Source organism: Elephantulus edwardii, unplaced genomic scaffold (assembly GCF_000299155.1).
Source record: "Elephantulus edwardii isolate Elephantulus edwardi_28Jun2011 unplaced genomic scaffold, EleEdw1.0 scaffold00044, whole genome shotgun sequence".
Classification (NCBI taxonomy): domain Eukaryota; kingdom Metazoa; phylum Chordata; class Mammalia; order Macroscelidea; family Macroscelididae; genus Elephantulus; species Elephantulus edwardii.
The window spans coordinates 16,258,579-16,278,857 of NW_006399794.1; the positions used below are offsets into that span (position 1 = coordinate 16,258,579).

General features: G+C 40.4%; 2 protein-coding genes and 1 pseudogene across 2 annotated transcripts in view; 1 reads left to right on the forward strand and 2 right to left on the reverse strand.

Moving 5' to 3' along the window:
- Positions 1-4,729: 4,729 nt before the first annotated feature.
- Positions 4,730-4,993, reverse strand: LOC102850688 (cytochrome c oxidase assembly factor 4 homolog, mitochondrial-like). The gene has a single exon (XM_006885570.1). It carries the CDS (start codon positions 4,991-4,993, stop codon positions 4,730-4,732), a length of 264 nt encoding a protein of 87 aa, XP_006885632.1.
- Positions 4,994-6,893: 1,900 nt separating this feature from the next.
- LOC102851099 lies at positions 6,894-7,196 on the reverse strand (annotated as a pseudogene).
- A 2,773-nt stretch (positions 7,197-9,969) lies between these two features.
- Positions 9,970-20,279, forward strand: part of PAAF1 (proteasomal ATPase-associated factor 1) — a 52,891-nt gene continuing 42,581 nt past the window's right edge. The window contains exons 1-2 of the mRNA XM_006885571.1: positions 9,970-10,065; positions 12,133-12,173. Coding sequence (XP_006885633.1) covers positions 10,019-10,065; positions 12,133-12,173 — 88 coding nt within the window. The 5' untranslated portion in view covers positions 9,970-10,018. The remainder of the gene's footprint in view (positions 10,066-12,132; positions 12,174-20,279) is intronic.

A 20,279-nucleotide genomic window follows, 5' to 3' on the forward strand; every position in this document is an offset into this window, starting at 1 on the left:
GAGTTCGGCCCTTTTGATTTTCTGACTCCAACTCCTTGTACATTTCATTGTAATATTTTGCTTTGTCATCCCATGCTGCCTTTTGAAATCTTCTATTCAACTCTTTAGTATCTTGAATTCTTCCCTGTGCTGTGGCTTCTCTGCGCTCCAGTGCAATTTTCAGAATAACTTTTAGTCTCCGATATTTCAGATTTGGGGGGATGAATTTACCGTTTAGACAGAAACCCAGACTCTGAAAGGATGATGCTCAATTTTCTGAAGAAGAAAACTATTCAGAGGCAATTGCTGTTGTTATTGTTATCTGCTGTTGAACAGGCCACTTCCTTACTTTGAGTTCATGGACAATGGAATGAAATACCATCTAGTCCTCTATTACCCCATAGTTATTTGCAGATAAGACCCTTATGATCCATTGAATTTTCACTGGCTGATTTCCAGAAATATATTGTCAGTCCTTTCTTCTCTTTAAAACATAGCCAGAGAAGGAAAGACCCTCCCACCTCCTCTCCCTGCTTTAAGTTCCTCCTAGAGCAGATCAGGGAGCCCCAGAATTCTCTGCATAGGGAGAGTGTAAGGTTTCAACCTGGACTTGCTTCAGTTTCCTTTGTCTAAATTTCTTGAGTCAGCAGCCCAAGAACTCAGGCTGGCAAATTATCTGAGGGAGGGTGGAAGGAGTATCTTCTTACTCATCTAGTAAAACAGATTACAATGCACCTTTGTACTGAACACAAGGTAAAATTCCAGCCAAGGACTTTGCAGAGAAGAGACAAATCATAAGCCTGTGCTATGGGTAGCCAAGAGGACTCTCCACTCATCCCTGGCACCAAGTTTATCTGCAGAGGTGATCCAAAGTTGCCAGAGGTAATGGCAGACATGGACCACCATGTTTCAGCTCCAAGGCTCTGGGCTGTAGAGTTGAGTAACTAAAAAAAAGCATAAAAAGGAGAGTTTCCCTAAGCTATGGCCTATAATACCTGTTAATCTTGCTAGAGATAAAAGGAAAGGAGTCTCCAGGGTTGGGGTGGACTTCAGTACCATCAATAAATAATTACTAGGAATGTCCCTTTTGGATGCAGGCATCTGTGTGACGAAGCTTCCTGAAACTAGGAGAGATCCACAAACAGGCAGATCTTTAGGGGCAGCTGGCCTATGGATGCTGAAAGAAACAAGGATTTTCTGCCACAACCAACAGAGACCAGACCTTCCTTCCCTTAGAGCTGACACCATAAATTGGGACTCCAACCTTCCTAAACTGTAAGAAAATAAATTTTTATTTGCTAGAGCCATCCCCTTTTATCACTATTACAGCATTAGATGATGTCTTCTTTTGATCCTAATTTCCTCTGGCATGATGTCTTTCTCCAGGGATAACATGGCTAATGTGCATGAGACAAAAATTTCATCATCATTGCTTCTAAGGAGCAATCTGGCTCCACTACTTCTAAAACAGATGTTTGGTCTTTTGGAAGTATATTCAATATTCTTTGCCAACACCACAATTCAAAGGCACAAATTTTTCTTCAATCTCCTTTAGTCACTGTCCAACTTTCACATTGTATATGAAGCAATTTCAAATACCAGGGCTTACTTTAGGCACAGCTTAGTTTTTCAAGTGACATCAGTCTTCAATACATCATTTGATTTCTGACTATTGCTTCCATGGTTGTTGATTATAGATCTAAGTAAAATTAAACCCAGTTTTTTCTGTTTAATATAATTTTTACTGTTTCAGTTTGTGAGGACTTTTATTGAAGTGTAATTTCATAATGACCACTACTTACCAAAGTATAATGTAAAATATTGTCTTTGTGATATGAGAAGTGATTGTTCACAATCTTGGAGAGTTAACAGGGAAGAGAAGGGAGGAAAAAATTAATAAACTCTAGCATAGACACATGAAAAAACTCCCTACTTCTTTAGAAATCATTCTGTTCAAGTCCTTAAATACCATTGGGAAGGAAAAATTACACTGAGTGGTTGGTTGTTGTTACATACCATCAAGTTGGAACCAACTCAAAGCTGATCCTCCGGTAGGTTTTCAGAGGCAGTAACTCACACAGGAGGAGACTGCCTATCTTTCTCCAGTAGAGCAATTGGTGGATTTAAACTGCGTTCCTTCAGGTCTACAGCACAGCGCCCTTACCACTGGGCCACTACAGAGCTCTGAGTGCTTGATTATGAAAGACAAAAAATCTTTGTGAACAGACATCTAAGGTGCAATTATTGTTTTCTCTCCATCTGTAATAAAGAAGGTAGAAAAAAGGATGGAGAGAAACAATTATTAAAAAAACAGACTACTGGAAGCTTCACAGCCCTGAGAACTATACTGGCCAGGGCCAGTGCTGGTCGTTCTAAAAGTGGGATGTCCCAGGCAGACTGGGCAAAAAAATGTGGAACAAAATTAAAATCCATAAAAACAGTCAGGCTTGCAAGTCCAACACACTGGTGGACTCCCTACTAAAACTTTACTACCTTCCCATCTGAAAAGGGTCACTGGGAGTTGTACTCAACTCAGTATCACCAAACAACAACAATCAGAAACAAAACTCAGTCCTGTGGCTTAATTTTCACCCCTAAAGTAGATAGGGTTAGAAAGGGAACAGCAACACCAGGGAAGTACTCCTTCAGTACAATCAACAGTACACTACCACAGGGGAGCATCTGCTCAGGGATAAGGCTCAGAAGGCAGGAAGGAGTAAGATAGAAGGGTTAATGGAAATGAGAACCACAGAAAGGAAATGGAGTGTGGTCACATTAGGATATTGTAATTAATGCCAGAAAATAAGACTTACACAATTGAATAGAAAACCAGTTTGTTTTATTAACTTCCACCCAACTCCCAATTGAAAAAGAAAAAAAAAATGCGTCCAGAATGCTCTTTAAAGATGAGGACTCCACCTAATGTACTTCTTCAGGTATGTTAATGAAGAGAGACCAGCCCAAGAAGGACAGTATGCTTGGAAAGCAGGTCAGCCACAAAAGAGTAAGATCTTCAATGAAAAGGAGCTGCAAGGATGGGTTCAAACATGGCAACAACTGTGAGGATGGCGTAAAACCAGGCAGTGTTTCTGCTGTGCACAGAGCTGCTCTGAGTTGGAGTCAAGACAGTGGCACCTAAAATTCCATAACCTAATTCTGGAAATCCAAACAGGTCTTTGTTATTCTTTAAAGTGCTCCTCCTCATTTGTACCTTCTATTTTCTCTTTCCCTTTCCCCAAATGCTGTACTTTGGAAGCAGGAGTGGCATCCACTTCCTAAACAACATGCTTTCGGAAACTCTATGAGCTTTGATAAATGTCCATAGCTATAGAAAGGCTTCAGGCCTTTTGTTCATAGGGTCACTATGAGTCGTGCTCAACTTGAAGGCAATCAACAACAACATACTTTATTTAGACTTTTAACATGTTAAAAACCTCATTGCAAACAAGTAGAAACGGATTCATAGTTGACCCTCCAATGGGTTTTCAGAGGCCGTAAAATGGCACAGAAGATTACTCATCTTTTCTCTGCAGAGAAACTGGTAGACTTGAACTGGTCACCTTTGGGTTGGCAGCACAATGCTCTATGCACTACACCACCAAGAAATGCTTGTGATTGTTGAATGTAAGAGTATGTCTCCCTTTGCAATCCAGCTTCTATGGCAGGCTTCAGAACAGCTACCATTCATGACATATAGGCAGGAAGGAACAGGATGGAAAATGTAGTGCAATGAAAGAAAAATGAAAAGTAATGGCAATTGTTATGAACTGGTGAACACAACTTGACAGATTTTCTGTTTTACAATAGTCAAACTTCTGTATTTCAATATTAAAACTTAAAATAAATATTAGACCAAATTGTTTTTGTTAGGTTGGCAGTAAGAGAGGTCAGACTCTACATCTGATTCATTTGACAGAGTATGGCATACGGCAGGGACTCTATGTTGTTGACTAAGACATTTTCCCACTCGTTTTTTTTCTACCCATCAGACTGAAACAACTGATAAAAGGGAAAGGCACATACACGACATGTCATGTTAGTTGTTTCAGTGTTACTTTCTGTTTCTCTAAAATTAGACTCAACAGCATGAAGGCAAAGATCATGTTCTTCATCAAATTAAGTATTCACCATGCTGCCTGATACATGGAAAAAGTCTCAGAAAGACATGCTGTTGTTGAGCCAATGATTGACTAAATGAAGACCTGATCAAATAATCTGTAGATTAAGAATTTAGTTTTAAGGGGAGCTCTGGTGGCCTAGTGGCAAGGAGCTGCAACTACAATCCCAGAGGCACACGGTTCGAATCCACCAGATGCTCTGCCGGGAAAAGGAGGGACAATCTCCTCCTGTACCAGTCAGATCTGATTTGACGGTACACTCACATAAAAAAAAAAAAAAATAAAATAAAAAAATTTAGTTTTAAAATGTAAATGTCCACATAATCAGTTCAGTTTTTAAATTTAATCCGTTTTGGTACACTGATCCAAGGTATGGGGAAAGGGAGTACCTTTAACTCAGTTTCTTGTTTTACATGGCGAAACAGAACAATACGGATGGCACTACGAAAATTCTTTATAGAAGTTGGGCCCAAATACATGGTGGCTATCTGATTCTCAACCCCAGTTCCAAAGACGAGCCCCAAATTTTACACCTTCCAGCCTCATTGCTTAAGATTTCTTTCTCCCTGCAATGATTTCTCTGGGTGCTGGTTTCTGCAGGACTGTCTTCTGGGGATAGGTGATTTGGGGTCTCAGCGGTGGGTACTGGCTTGCTCTTTCTTTTTCCGTAGCTCCTCCCGCCGCTTTGTCTGCTGTTCACTCATGCAGTCCTTGAAAGCCTGAACTTGTGGCTGGCACTGCCGCCAGTCCTGGTGCTGGGCCATGCACTCCTGCAGGGCATAGTGGGAAGCAGCACAGCCAGAGCGGGAGATCAGCTGGTCCACTGGGTCCTCTTCTTCATCCTCCTTCTTCACCTGTCGAGTCCAGCTATGGCCTTGAGGGACTGAGGCTGACATCTTGGAGAATTTCTAGAATATCAAGATAGGCAAAGTTTATGCAAGGACATGGCATATATACTATTGCTGTTATGTACCCTCAATTCAGAACCTACTCACAACTGACTCTCCAGCAGATTTTCAGAGGCTATAAATTGTATAGGAAGAGATTATCCATCTATTTCCCACACAGCATTTGGTGAATTCAAACCCTTGTTTTTGGGTTGGCAGTAGAACTGCTTACCCACCAGACCACTAGAGCTCCAATGGTACATATGTATTTCCTTTACTGTAAGTAGCACCAACGGAACTGTGCTGTTATACCCTGCTCATGTGTCTACCTTCTGTAAGTCTGTTAGGATACTGGGTCTGATTTGCCTTGCTGTTCTCTATTGTCCAGCAGTAGGCATGGCAAAAAGAAAGCCTGCAAAATGGTTTAGGCTGAATGAGGTAAAGTGTAAGAAGTCTGGGCTAGCAAGCTCAATGACTTCTGCTAACAAAATTAAATAAAATTAAATGTCATTTTTTTTGGAGACACGATCTCTGATCCAACTCCAAAAAATTTCTTTTTCTCTCCTATTCCTCCAATGTTAGAGAGGAATGGAGTGTAGCACTTTAGTAAAACTTGAGAGATGGGAAGAATGAAGAGAATTCAGTGGAGCTGTTTTATACAGCATGTAAGGCTGGTGTAAGAAATACCGTGAGAAAGTGTTTTGTCAAATATATAACAACCCGAGGCATATTTATTGGTCCAGACTGTCTTCCTAAGATTGTTTGCTTTAGAGTACACAGCAGAAAGTAGCATACAAAAGGCACTTTTAAAAGTTTTAAAGAAAAATTACCTACTTAAGTCTTACCACAAATTTCACATGGAGGGCTGTTGTAAAGGAGCTAAAATAATTCTTTTCCTGTGTAAATAACTCATTCATTAAGGGAACTCTGGTAGCCTAGTGGCAAGAAGCTGTGCCACAATCCCAAAGGCATGAGGTTCAAATCCACCAGCTGCTCCACGGGAGAAGGATGGGCAGCCTCCTCCTGTGTGATGAATTGCCTCTGAAAACCCATCAGAGGGTCAGCTGTGGCTCAGTTCTGACTCAATGGTACAGAACAACAAATACCAATCACCTAATAGAATTATGCCAGAATTAAGGGCATAGGAGTGACCAGGACACAGGCAGTCCCTGCCCTCATGGAGTTTATAGTCTTGATAAGTAAGCATACAGGTTACTACACAGTGTATATAGATAGCTATATTGTTATTAGGTGCTGTTAAGTATGACTCATAGTGATCCTATGAACAATACAGAATTTCTGACACACTTGAGACCATTGCTCAATCTTGTTGAGGGAATTTCCCACATTGCTGACCCTCCACCTTTCCAAGCAGATGCCCTTCTGCAAGGAATAGCCTCTCCTAACAACATGCCAAAAGTATGTGAGATGAAGTTTTGTCATTCTTGCCTCCAAGGAGCATGCTGGCTGCACTTTCTCCAAGACATATCTGTTTGTTCTTTTCACAGTCCATGGGATGTTCAGTACAATGCTCCAACACAACAGCTCAAAAACATCAATTCTTCTGTCATTCTTAGTCACTGTCCAGTTTTCAGATGCATAGCAAGTAAGTGAAAAGGCAGTGGTCTGAATTAGGCACACTTTAGTCTTCAAACTGTTGTTGTTATGTGCCATCAAGCAACCTGCAACTCAAAGCGACTCCAGGCACAACAGAACTGAACCTTGCCCTATCTGAGCCAATCTTATTGTCTCTGACATACCTCCTTCCATTATCCCAGTTATTGTGTCAACCCATCACACCCAAAGTCTTCCTCTCTTGCGCTATCCCTCTACCCTTTCAGGCATGATGTCCTTTTCTTTTCTTTTTTTTTTTTAACAAATCCATAATTTTATTTGCTTTTCAGTAAGTTTAAATCCTCGAGGGATACAGCATAACACGGATTCTGTGTCCGATGGCCTTAGCAGGAAGGTTGCTCCGAAATTTGGCCCGAACCATGCCACTGTTTCCGTACGCACGAGTTACCTTTCCCCAGATTACTCTGGTTTTATTGGGTTTGCCACCAGGAGTCACCGTATTGTTTTTTGCTTTGTAAACATAAGCACATCTCGCATAAACACCTTCAATTTTAAGAAGAGCTGTGTGCTCCCTCTGGTTCCAGAGACCTCGTTTATAGCCAGCAAAAGTGGCTTTGCACCAAAGCCTCCCAGCCATCTTTGTGGTTCAGAAGTCCTGCTTCCAGGAGGCCACAATTATTTCACTCCAAAAACTTCAGACGTTGGAGGAGACAACCACCTTCACCGGCTCCAAGATGGCGGAAAAAGGAGCGACAAGGCCCACCGCATTGCCTTGTTATGATGTCCTTTTCAAAGCACCAGCGCCTCCTGGCAACATGCCCAAAGAGTATCGGATGTAGCTTCAAAATTCTTTCCTCTAGAGAGCAACTTGGTTTCACCTTCTACAGGAAAAAGTTGTTTATTCTCTTGTTAGTCAATGGAATGTTCAATACTCTTCTTCAGCACCACAACTCAATGGCATTAATTCTTTTTCTGTAATTCTTAGTCACTGTCCAATTCTCTCATGTGTAGCAAGTAACTGCAGAGACCATGGCCTGGATCAAGCACACCTTAAACTGACATTCCTGTTTTTTAGCACTCTGGAGAGATTCAGCAGATTTTCCTAATGCAACCTGTCTTTGATTTCCTGACTGTTGGTGCCAACAGAGTTGATTGTGGAGTTGAGTAAGCTGAAGCTGCTAATAATCTCAGTCTCCTCTTTATCTATCATGGTGCTGCCAATTGGCCCAGTGGTAAGAATCTTTGTCTTCTTGACGTTGAGCTTCAATCCATACTGAAGAGTATAGTCCTTGACTTTCTGCAGGAAATGCTTCAGACCTGCCTCAGGTTCAGCAAGCAAGGTTGTGTCATCTGCATAACGCAGACTGTTAATAAGTTTTCCTCCAATTCTGACGTCCCATTCCTCCTCATAAAGCCCAGCTTCCTAAATGGTATGTTCTACATATAGATTAAGAAGGTATGGAGACAGGATGCATGCCTGATTGCACTCCTGTCTCAGTTTTGAACCATGCAGTGTTTCCTTGCTCTCTGTTCTAACGAGTGCTCCCCGGTCCAAGTATAGGTTTTGCATGAGCACAATCAAATGCTCTGGGATTCCCATTCTTCTCAATATCAGCCACAATTCGTGATGATTCACACAGTCAAATGCCTTTGCACAGTCAATGAAAAATAGATATTCCTCTCGTACTCTCTCCTTTCAACCAAGATCACTGACTAAGAACAAATTCTGACTGGGCACCTAATCCAGACAAAAGTAGAAAAGGTAGGAAAGGCTTCCTGGAGAAGTATTTCTATGGGCAGACTTTTATGATAATATGATAAGAAGGAAGAACATTGCTGGAAAATGAAGAGCAAGTTCATACTGGAGGTTAAGAGCAGATTTTGGCACATGAAAAAAATTGAAAGTTCAATATTATGACTCTAGCAGAGATTAGAAGAGAACAGGGCAATAAAGGAAACTGGAGAGATGAGAAAGTGGGTGATCATGGCAAGACCTTGGAGGTCATGTTAAACAGTTTGATTTTTATTGCAGGGGCACAGAAGTCACAAGAGGGATATAAGCCTAACACCCTATACAAAACAAATTTGTTTTGGAAAGCACTGTATTGAAGATGGGGGCAAATGGGCTTAGGCTGCAAATTTAGCTTTGTCACTGACTCAATGAATCATCTTGGGAGACTAAATGAGATGATGTATATATGAAGCCTAGCATTTAATGATAAGTCTTACTATATACTATTCATACTTCTTATTCCTAAATATATTTTGAGTTTTTAAGGGCAAGAGGCAAACTCTAAAAGCATGCCTAGTAGGAAAGAAAGTACCCAGGATCCTAAGCCTTGGGATCTGGGTTCAAATGCAGTCATGCTTTATCATACAAGCTCACGTTTCTTGATGAATGAATCTGCAGAATGAACATGAGGATTAATATAGTACTGGGGGGGTGTATAACAATGAAATAATTTTTTTTCCTTTTTAAAGAGAAAAGCGAACTTGGGGGGACGGGTGGGCAGGGAGGAAAATGTACAGCAATGAATGAATGGAAATCCAAAGGCCCTATCAACTTTCATGAAAATTTCAAATAAAAAAAAAATATGGTACTAGAGGCAATTGCGGTTCAATAGTTAAATTCATTCCTTCCATGTGTGAGACCCAGTTGATTCCTAGCCAACGCACCTCGTCCAGGTGTCAGCCCTCAGTGTTGAACAAGATGCAGGGGAATGAGTGCTCAGATGAAAGGTCTGGCAAATTTATTCCAAAAACCAGCCAAAGAAAACCCTATGACCAAAAGGCAGATCTTGTGCATGAGTTCGCCACCAAGCAGATCAGCTTCACGGTAGCCAGAACAACAAAAGGGTAGTGAATGGAAAGCTGATGGGCTACATACAACTGGGAGTCAGTAAATGCTGCGGTGTTTCCCCCCACTCACTATATTTCAGTTTCCGATTCTCTAGGAGTGAAATAAAGACCTTCAGGGCAGGTGGTCAGCGGCTTATCGGGGAGGCAAGACTGATGTAGGAAGGTGTACAAATCAATGGAAAGCAGAAAACCTCGGGTTTTCAGAAAACCTCGCTTATGAAGCCTCCGCCTTTAAAAGAGGATACGCATGCGCGCGCAGGAACCCATCCCGGAGATCACGGCACGCCTACCCACGCAAGAACGCGGCCCACGGCGCTCCTTTGATAAGCTGGAGTCGAGTGCGTGCTGCCGCGTAGTGGCGTCAGTTTCGCAGCAGCAGTTCTGACAGCAATTGAAATTCTCCAGTCTCTCCTCCCAGGAACCGGTCACAGCCTGAGGAGCGCGTGCACGGAAGTACGGGCGGTAGGGTGGACTGACTGTATATTTTTATTGGAGAACTTTCCGTAAAGCCCGCCCTGAGCCTGCGCTACCTCCCCTTTGGCGCCCACTTCCGGAAAAGGGCGGGGTAGGCGGAAGAGGCGGGCTAGAGGCGGAGTCAAGATGGCGGCCCCTTTGAGGATTCAGAGCGACTGGGCGCAAGCCCTCAGGTGAATCCAGCCCCCGAACCCGGGAAGAGGAGGCGGTTGGTGAATATTGCCCTTTCGCCGAAAGAGCCCTGCCTACTCCACGATATTCATAGAGATTACCTCATCATTTGTGGAGGGAAGTGTATTCATCTTGTCTAGAAAAATCAAATCTCACACCTACGTTGTCGTTGTATTTTATTTTTTGAAAAGCTGTTCTGAAAGCAGGAAAATAGATGTGCATTAGGTGACTCCAGCGTCAGAACTAGGATCGATAAATTGGAAAAAGAACATCTGAGAGGCCAAAAGTCTTGGCCGCTTTCTCACTTTGGCACATATTTATTGGTCATCTGTTTATGGCATGACTGCCACCACGTGCTCTTTGAGTCATCATGTTGAAAAGCTTTCCATCATCCTCAACACCTTATATTAGCCGTGCTGGAAACAGTCCAACAATACCTACAAAGCCAGCTTCTTTATTAAATGCTCAGTGGAATTCACAACTACATTTTTAATTTAAGACACGATTTCTGTCGTGAAGAAGCAGATGATGTAATTTTGAATGTGGTGGTGTTTGTACTGTGTGATCAAGTTGCCTGCAATAGCTCTGACTGCCCTATCCTGAACCAGTCTCACCGTCTCCGACACACCCATTCCCAGTGATTGAGTCAATTCAGGGTATATTGAGGATATATTTAGTGATCATGCACTGTGCCAGTTATTCTAGGCACAGGATAAGTACTACAATGCAATAAATGGCAACTCTTCTCAAGAAGCTGACAGCATAATTGGATGTTCATCAAACCATTTGATTCACTTAACATTTATTTATTGATCACCCATAATTCTTCTAGGTATCAGGATGGTTATAGCAATAAATTCCAAATATTATCACTAATAAAATGCTTTTAAAAATTGGATCAGTGGTGAAGATTACTACGCTACATTGAAAACTAAGGAACTCATGAAATATACAAAATGGGTGACCATGGAGGATATTCTGCTAAGTGAAATATCTGTCACAAAAGGACAAATAACTTCCACTGTTGTAAAACGAGACTGACATCGCTGTTGACAGAAGACATTATGCATAATGCATTGAAACAGATGAGGGGGAGAATTGTATAAAAGGGATATATGATTAGGTATTATTGTCATGGCAGGAGTCCACAACGAAGGCTGCATAGTGGAGTGGACTGAAAAGGGATTGTGTAACAATGAAGGAATTTTACTTTTCAAAGAGAAGAGTTAAGTGGAGGGCGAAGTTGGGCAGGGAGAAAAGTGCAACAAAGAATGAATGGAAATCCATAGTCTCTAAACTTTTATTAAAATTAATAAAACATAGTATCCAATATCTAGAAATGTACACTTTACTAGATGGATTGAAATAAATTTAGAGGACTTATTACAAAATAGAATGTGTAATAGCAGAAGAACTCTAATATTTTTGAGTGAGACTCCAAGGCTGGAAGGGAATGTAGAATTAGAATCCAAGGAACTTTCCAAGATCATGCAGTTACTTAGTAATAGAGGTTTGCTGTGGATCTAGATTTTTCATAAAAGGCTAAATCCTTTCCATCATGCTTTAAACGTTTGAAGGTGAAGAGATCAGGATTTGGATGATTGAGGAAATATATGTAAAGAGCAGTGTGAGATGGTCGTTAGGAAAATGCACAAACCGTATCTTGTACCTGTATCCAGTTCCAATTCCTACCTCATAATCAGAGGACTTTGGGCAAATCACTTCTCTGAATCTTAGTTTTTCTATCTTTAACCTAAGGATAATAAAAGCTATTTTGCCCTTTTTCTGTGAATTATATGATATGCATAGTACCTAGCACAGGGCCTGCTTTAAAATCATCTTGGCAAGTATCTAAATGTTTACTTTGATTTTCAAAGCTAAACAGCAAGAACAGTAGATAAAGAAAGAATGTTCAACTTTTATGGGATAATCAGTGCCTTAATGTGAAGTTAGATTGGTTCTAAATATTATGTAACCTAGAGATGATATGACCTTCTTTCTCACCTTGTATCAGTGGCATCCTTTTCAACTTTGAGTGACCCTAATTAGGCTTTTGTCTCTCTTCATAGGAAAGATGAAGGGGAGGCCTGGCTAAGCTGTCATCCCCCAGGTAATGTTCATAAATCTCTATAACTCCTTTGAAAGAAGTATTCCAAAAGAAAGCTTCCTATTTTTCTTGACTAAACCTCCTTGCATAATGTTCCCCCTACTTGCTTAAACTAGGCTACTTTATTGAAGACATTCTGATTCTTTTATGCCAGGGAAAACCCTTCACATTGGTTGACTACTTGGAAGCCACAGATGTATTTAAGTAAAGATTCCCCATGCATCTCAATCATCTCTGTAATACAGTGTTGTAACGAACTAAAGAAATGATCCCTGAAAGTAAAAAGAAAATAAAATTTGTAAACAGTTCTACAAATTAAATTATACCCTACTTGTAGCTACAACTTTGACCTCTCTTCAGCTTCAAGCAGAGATCAAACAGTTGCCAGCTAAATAGTCATTTCTGCTTGAAGATCTCCCTGCCACCAAGTCTAAATGCCTAGTCCTTCTGTTACCAAATATGTTTTTCTTTCTTGATTTTCTCATTTATTAAAGTACTATCATTCTTTTAGACTTCAGAGTGAAGAACCTAAAGTTACTTTACCCTCTGATATCCAGGTAATTTCCCAAATCCTATTACTTATCCTTTGAAATGATTCCTTTCACATAAGATCAGTGAGTTCATATTACTGCTAGTGTGGTACCATGCTATTATGACTGTTAAAAATAATAATGAATAATATATTTGTGTAGTAATACTCAATTTTCATAGTAGTTTCTGATTACTCATGCTTTAGGTAGCATGATGAGTTAATCATATATTTCCTCTTTATGCTTGAGTTTTTTTTCTTTCCATTGAAGGTCTAGATGGCCTATGAAGTTTATCCTACCTCTCCATGTTTTTCCATAAGTGCTCCATTCTCATCTAGATCACCTCATGTAAATGACCCACTAATTTAATCATTTAGCAACACTTATTAAGCATCTGCTATGTGTCTAGGGACATATAGATAAAAGACAGTGTCTCTGTTCTCTAGAGACTTATGGCATGAGAGGAAGTTTGATGTATGATATATAAGTGAAACAAAGTGTTAGAGATCATCTGACAAGTATATGTAGCAGAAATTGTTAAATCTCTACAAGAGTCAGGTAAATAATGAAAATTACACTGATAATCAGTAGAGAAAAGAATACTGAAGGACTGTGCTCAATACAATAAAAAAAATAGGTAGATTAGATTCTTTTTGGTACCTGGTGAGTAGAGAATCAAAGACTTAAAATAACCTTCTTTTTTTAAATTTTTTTTTTTTTTAATAACCTTCTTTAGGTGAACTGCAGGCACTTTTGAGTATCTCTACAATAGAGTAAGGTGCTCTAATGGCTCCTTGTTCTACTGTAGGGAGTTATGCTTCCAACCCAAAAGCAGTGCATCTGACAATTTTAATCCACTAATGGCTTTTTGGGAAAAAGATGAACAGTCTCTTCTCATCCAGTTTACAACATGCTGAAAACTTGCTGGAGGGTCAGCTGTGACTCTCCTCCAACTCAATGGCAATGTTTCTAAAAGACTGAATGGATGGGAGCCACCCAAAGATAAGATTGAAGAGAGGCAGGAAAGCATTAGATCATAGAGGGCTTTGTGTGTTATGTTGAGAATTTGGGCTTTATTCTATTAACAATAGGAAATTAATGAAGATTTTAATATAAGGATGCAGCAGTCTTAGACTTAAGTTTGTTGGGTTTTTTTTTTTGGACTTAAGTTTTCTAACTTACTCTCGCCCCAAATATGGTTGATAGACTGGATACTGAGAGACTAATTAGGGTGACATTACAGTAATCTAGGTAAAGGACAATAAGGACTGACCCAAGGGGTGTAAAGAGAATATAAGAGAGCTAGTCAAATGCTGAAACATTTTATAAACTTAGTGAGAGTTTGAGGGTAAAGGAAGTCTTAGACATTCTTTAAGTTGACTTCTTGTGAGGTTAAGTGGATGATAATGCCATTCACTGCAGTGAAAGTAAACCAGCAGTTTTGTGGTTAGAGAAGTGACTTTCAATTTGAGTTACATTGAATTTTCATGTTTATGGGAAATCCGGTAAGTGCTTTCCATTAGGCATCATAAAGATATTTTCTTAGTTTTGAAAGTACACAAGCTTGCCCAGAAAACAGATCCTATCATCATTTTTCAAAGAGATAGAAAAAATAATCACCAACTTTGTATTGAATGTAAAGAGACCCTGGATAAGCAAAGTGAGATTGCAGAAGAAAAAGTAGGAGGCCTTATACTTCATGGTCTCTAAACTTACTACATGTTGTTGTTGTTGTTGTTCTTATGTGCCATTGAGTCGCTTGTGACTCATAGCGACCCTTTGCACAACAGCCCTAAACTCTGCTCTGTCTTCTGCCAATCGCACTGTCACTGACACTCCCATCCCGATAACCCCAGTCACCGAAACAATCCACCTCATAGAGGGCCTTCCCCTCCTGCGCCGTCCCTCCACCCTCCCAAGCATGATGTCCTTCTCCAAGGACCGGTCTCTCCTCATAACATATCCAAAGTATGTTAGACGGAGCCTCAGAATCCTTGCCTCCAAAGAGCCACCCGGTTTAACCCTTTCCAGGATGAATCTATTTGTTTTCCTAGCAGTCCATGGTACTCTCAATACTCTTCTCCAGCACCACAGCTCAAAGGCATCAATTCTTCTTCTGTCCTCCTTGGTCATTGTCCAACTCTCTGACACATAAAAAGTGATTGCAAAGACCATGGCCTGGATCAGACGCACCTTAGTCTCCAGAGAGACACCATTGCTCTTCAGTACTTTGGAGAGGTCCCTAACAGCAGACTTTCCCATGGCAGTGCGCCTTTTAATTTCCTGGCTACTGGTCCCAAGAGTGTTGACTGTGGAGCCAAGCAAACTAAAGCTGTGTACAATCTCAATCTCTTCACCATCCATCCTGATGCTTCCAATTGGTCCAGTGGTGAGAATCTTTGTCTTCTGACATTGAGCCTCAAGCCATATTGGAGGCAGCAGTCCTTCACCCTCTGTAGCAGGTGCTTCAGGTCGTCCTCATTTTCAGCAAGCAGGGTTGTGTCATCTGCGTAACACAGATTGTTGATAGGTCTTCCACCAATCTTGACCCCACATTTCTCTGCATAGAGCCCAGTCTCCCGGATGATCTGTTCTGCATACAGGTTGAAAAGGTATGGAGATAGGATGCATCCCTGGTGTACACCCTTCCCAATTTTGAACCATGCAGTGTTCCCTTGCTCTGTTCTAACAACTGCCTCCTGGCCCAAGTATAGGTTTCCCATTAGCACGATCAAGGGTTCTGGGATTCCCATTCTTCTCAGAGTCAGCCACAGTTTGTTATGATCCACACAGTCAAATGCCTTTGCATAATCAATGAAACACAGATAGACATTCCTCTGGTATTCTCTGCTTTCAGCTAAGATCCATCTAACATCAGCTACAATATCCCTAGTACCACGACCCCTTTTAAACCCAGCCTGGACTTCTGGCAGTTCTCTGCTGATGTGTAATCCTAAAACCTTAGTGTTATTACATCAACACATAGATAAATAAAATAGAATTGAGAACCCAGAAATAAATCCATCTACTTATAGAAAGCTTTTCTTTGACACAGAGCTGAAATTCATTAAGAGGAAGAAAAGACAAAAAAAAAAAAGAGTAAGAAAAGACAACCACTTTAACAAGTGGTACTGGCATAACTAGATATATATTTGCAGAAAATTAAAACAAGACCCATACTTCATACCTTTTATTATAAAAAATAAAATTAACCCAAGATGATTAAGGACCTAAGTGTAAAACCTAAAACTGTAAAGATCCAAAGAAAATTAGACTTTCAACTATAATTGAAAATGTACAGTTAGCAGAGGACAAACTAGATGATTGGAACCCCCTAAAAATTAAATCCTTATGTGTATCAAAAGACTTCTCAAAAAGTAAAAAAGAGAACATTGAAAAGAGAGAACAAGAACTTGAAAATGTAAATATCATTTTATTCAGCAGCTTCACTGCCAGGTGTACATCCGAAAGAATTAAGAGCTATGACAGCAGATATAGGCACACTCATATTCATTGCAGCATTATTTACAGTGGCATAGAGCTAGACAACCCAAGTGTCCATCACTGGAAGAATGGATGAAGAAATTAGTACATTTGCACAATGGAGTTCTATACAATATTAAAGAACAACAAAAAATTCTTAAAAACCCTGAAACATGGATGAATCTAGAGATCAGAATGCTCTAGAGTGAACTGAATCAGTCACAAAAGGACAAATGCTCTATAAGATCATCATTATAAAAAGCTAAGGGGAGGTTTACACACAGATTCCTTCTTGGATGGTTGCTAGGAATAGGAAGAGAGGGATAGGGAAGCAAAAATGAGAATGTGGATAATATGCTGTATTCACTGTCATCCAGTCAGAACTGTCTCACAGCTGACTTTCCATTGGATTTTTGGTAGACAGTAAATCACATGGAGGTATTACCCAATTTTCTCTTGCAGATCTGCAGGTGAATTTGAACTACCAGAGTAGTTGGGTTAGCAGCTCAGTTTCCTAAAGACTATGCCACCAGAGCTCTCTAAATAGATAATAGACACATATTAAGATGAAAGAAAGGAAAGGCAATATACAGTAAGGAGCTGATTACAATATCATTAAAGAAAAGACACAGAATAGTATAAAAGGATTAATGGAAATCAGAATTACAGGTAGGCTGTGGGGGAAGTATGATTACATTGTGAGTATTGTAGTTAATTTATAGAATGAAATGCATATGAATAGTTGAATGCAAAATTAATTTGTAAACAGTCACTGAAATCATAATAAATAAGAAAAACGGTATAAATTGCTGACTGGAAGATGAAATTGTTTTTTAAACAGTCACTCAGACCACACATACACGCACACGCACACACTGAAATGTAATAAAGAGATGAAGAAACATGGAAGTCGAGAGAAGCAGAAGAAATAATCTACTAGTAAAGGATGATTACAAAGTCAGCTAGAATTTGAAAATAAAGATGGCTGTTTAGGATGGACAATTAGGGAAGTCTCCATAGACAATAGCCAGGAAATTTCTATAGATAATAGCCCATAAATAATAAGATTCTTAACCCCAAATAGAAAACTGTTTGGCTGAAGTTTGGGAGACCTACTAAAAACCAACAGTATTTTCTGAATTCTATCAGGAAAAGGGTTTTGATGATAAGATATGTGGGTGAGACCTTACTAGTGTGAATTGAATAGGCAAAAGTATTGCAAAATTGTGAAGAGTTAGGACTCATTCATACTTAGTGGTGCCCATCTGTAGAGTTGTGTCCCTTCTTGTAGTAGCATTCAGCATCCTGAAGGCAAGAGCACATGAGGTGAGTGGTTGCATTGATCCTAGTTTTATTATATAGACAAAAAAACCCAAAGACTGAGATTATTTCTTTGGCTTTATAGGAGTTGAAAAGTCATTAAGAGGGCTGACAGGAGATTTATTGAAATGATATATGGGGAGCTTTCTATATGAAGAAAAATGTGTCATTTGGATTTGAGGTAGACTCATCAACAACTTGTATTGTGCAGATGACATAACGTTGCTTGCAGAAAATGAACAGAACTTGAAGCACTCACTAGAGAGGTCAAAGAGTACAGTCTTCTATACAAATTAATTTCAGTACCAAGAAAGCAAGAATTCTTACCACTTGACCAATAGACAACATCATAGTTGTTGTTGTTGTTGTTATGTGCCGTCGAGTCGCTTGCGACTCATAGCGACCCTATGTACAAAGCGTTAAACTCTGCTCTGTCCTGTGCCAATCGCACATTCTCTGACACTCCCATCCTGATTATCCGAGTCACTGAATCAATCCACCTCATAAAGGGCCTTCCCCTCCTGCACTGTCCCTCCACCCTCCCAAGCATGATGTCCTTCTCCAAGGACCGGTCTCTCCTCACAACATGTCCAAACTATGTTAGACGGAGCCTCAGAATCCCTGCCTCCAAGGAGCGACCCGGTTTAACCCTTTCCAGGATGAATCTGTTTGTTTTCCTAGCAGTCCATGGTATTCCCAATACTCTTCTCCAGCACCACAGCTCAAAGGCATCAGTTCTCCTTCTATCCTCCTTGGTCATTGTCCAACTCTCTGATGCATAACAAGTAATTGCAAAGACCATGGCCTGGATCAGACGCACCTTAGTCTCCAGAGAGACACCATTGCTCTTCAGTACTTTGGAGAGGTCCTTAACAGCAGACTTTCCCATGGCAATGTGCCTTTTAGTTTCCTGGCTACTGGTGCCAAGAGTGTTGACTGTGGAGCCAAGCAAACTAAAGCTGTGTACAATCTCAATCTCTTCACCATCCATCCTGATGCTTCCAATTGGTCCAGTAGTGAGAATCTTTGTCTTCTTGACATTGAGTCTCAATCCATATTGGAGGCTGCAGTCCTTGACCCTCTGCAGCAGGTCCTCTCATTTTCAGCAAGCAGGGTGTGTCATTTGCATAACACAGATTGTTGTTAAATTGTCCGCCAATGTTGACCACACATTTCTCCTCATAGAACCCAGCCTCCCGGATAATCTGTTCTGCATACAGGTTGAAAAGGTATGGAGATAGGATGCATCCCTGGTGTACACCCTTCCTAATTTTGAACCATGCAGTGTTCCCTTGCTCTGTTCTAACAACTGCCTCCTGGCCCAAGTGTAAGTTTCACATTAGAACGATCAAGTGTTCTGGGATTCCCATTCTTCTCAGAGTCAGCCATAGTTTGTTATGATCTACACAGTCAAATGCCTTTGCATAGTCAATGAAACACAGATAGACATTCCTCTGGTATTCTCTGCTTTCAGCTAAGATCCATCTACCATCAGCTACAATATCCCTAGTACCATGACCCCTTCTAAACCCAGCCTGGCTTCTGGTAGTTCTCTGCTGATGTGCTGTTCCAGTCGTTTTTGGATAATCTTCAGTAAAATGTTGCTTGCATGTGAAATCATTGGGATTGTTCTATAGTTCCCACACTCTGTTGGATCACCTTTCTTTGGGATAGGAACAGATATAGATCTCTTCCAGTCAGTTGGCCAAGTGGTTGTTCTCCAGATTTCATGGCACAACTTGGTGAGCACGTCCAGGGCAGCATCTGTTAGCTGAAATATGTCAATTGGCATACCATCTATTCCTGGAGCCTTATTTTTTGCCATTTCCTTCAAAGCAGCCTGAACTTCTTCTTTCATCACCATAGGCTCTTGCTCATATGTTGTTTCATGAAATTCTTTTGTGTCTGCCAATTCCTTTCGATACAGTGACTCAGTATATTCTTTCCATCTTCTTTTAATACTTCCTGGATCATTTAACATTCTGCCTTAAGCATCCTTGATTATAGCAACTCGAGGTTTGAATTTGTTCTTCAATTCCTTGAGCTTAAGAAATGCTGAGCGAGTTCGGCCCTTTTGATTTTCTGACTCCAACATCATAGTAGATGGAGAAAAGATTAAAATTGCCAACAATTTAATTTTATTTGGCTCTACAATAAACACCCATTTTGACAGCAGTCAGGAAATCAGAAGATGTGTTACATTGAGAAAATATGTTGTCATGGATATCTCCAGAGTGCTGGAGAGCAAAGATGTTGGTTTAAAGGCACCCTATCCAAGCCATGATATTTTCATTTCAGTTGCTTTCTATCGATCTGAAAGTTGGACAGTGAATAAAGATGACAGAAGAATAATTGATGCCTTTGAGTAGTGCTGTTTGAGAAAAGTACTGACTATCCATTGAATTCTCAAAACAACAAGTCTGTCTTATAGGAAGTGCAACCGCAGTATTCTTTAGAGCAGATAAGGTAAAGCTTTGTCTCACATACTTTGGGCATGTTGGTAGAAGGGACCAGTTTCTGGAAAAGACATCATACTGGGGAAAGTGGAAAGGGTTAGAAAAAGAAGGAGACCCTCAGTGGGATAAATTGTCACAGTGACTATAACAATAGATGTAAGCAGGTCAGAGATGGTGAAGATGGCACAGAACAAGGCAAGGCTCTGATATGTTGTCCATAGGGTTGCTATTGTTGTTGTTGTTATGTGCCATCGAGTCGTTTCCGACTCATAGCGACCCTATGCACAAAAGCTCTAAACCCTGCTCTATCCTGCGCCAAC

Excerpts from the sequence above, each read along its gene's own strand:
- LOC102850688 (XM_006885570.1), bottom strand. The coding sequence starts at position 4,993 with ATGTCAGCCTCAGTCCCTCAAGGCCATAGCTGGACTCGACAGGTGAAG.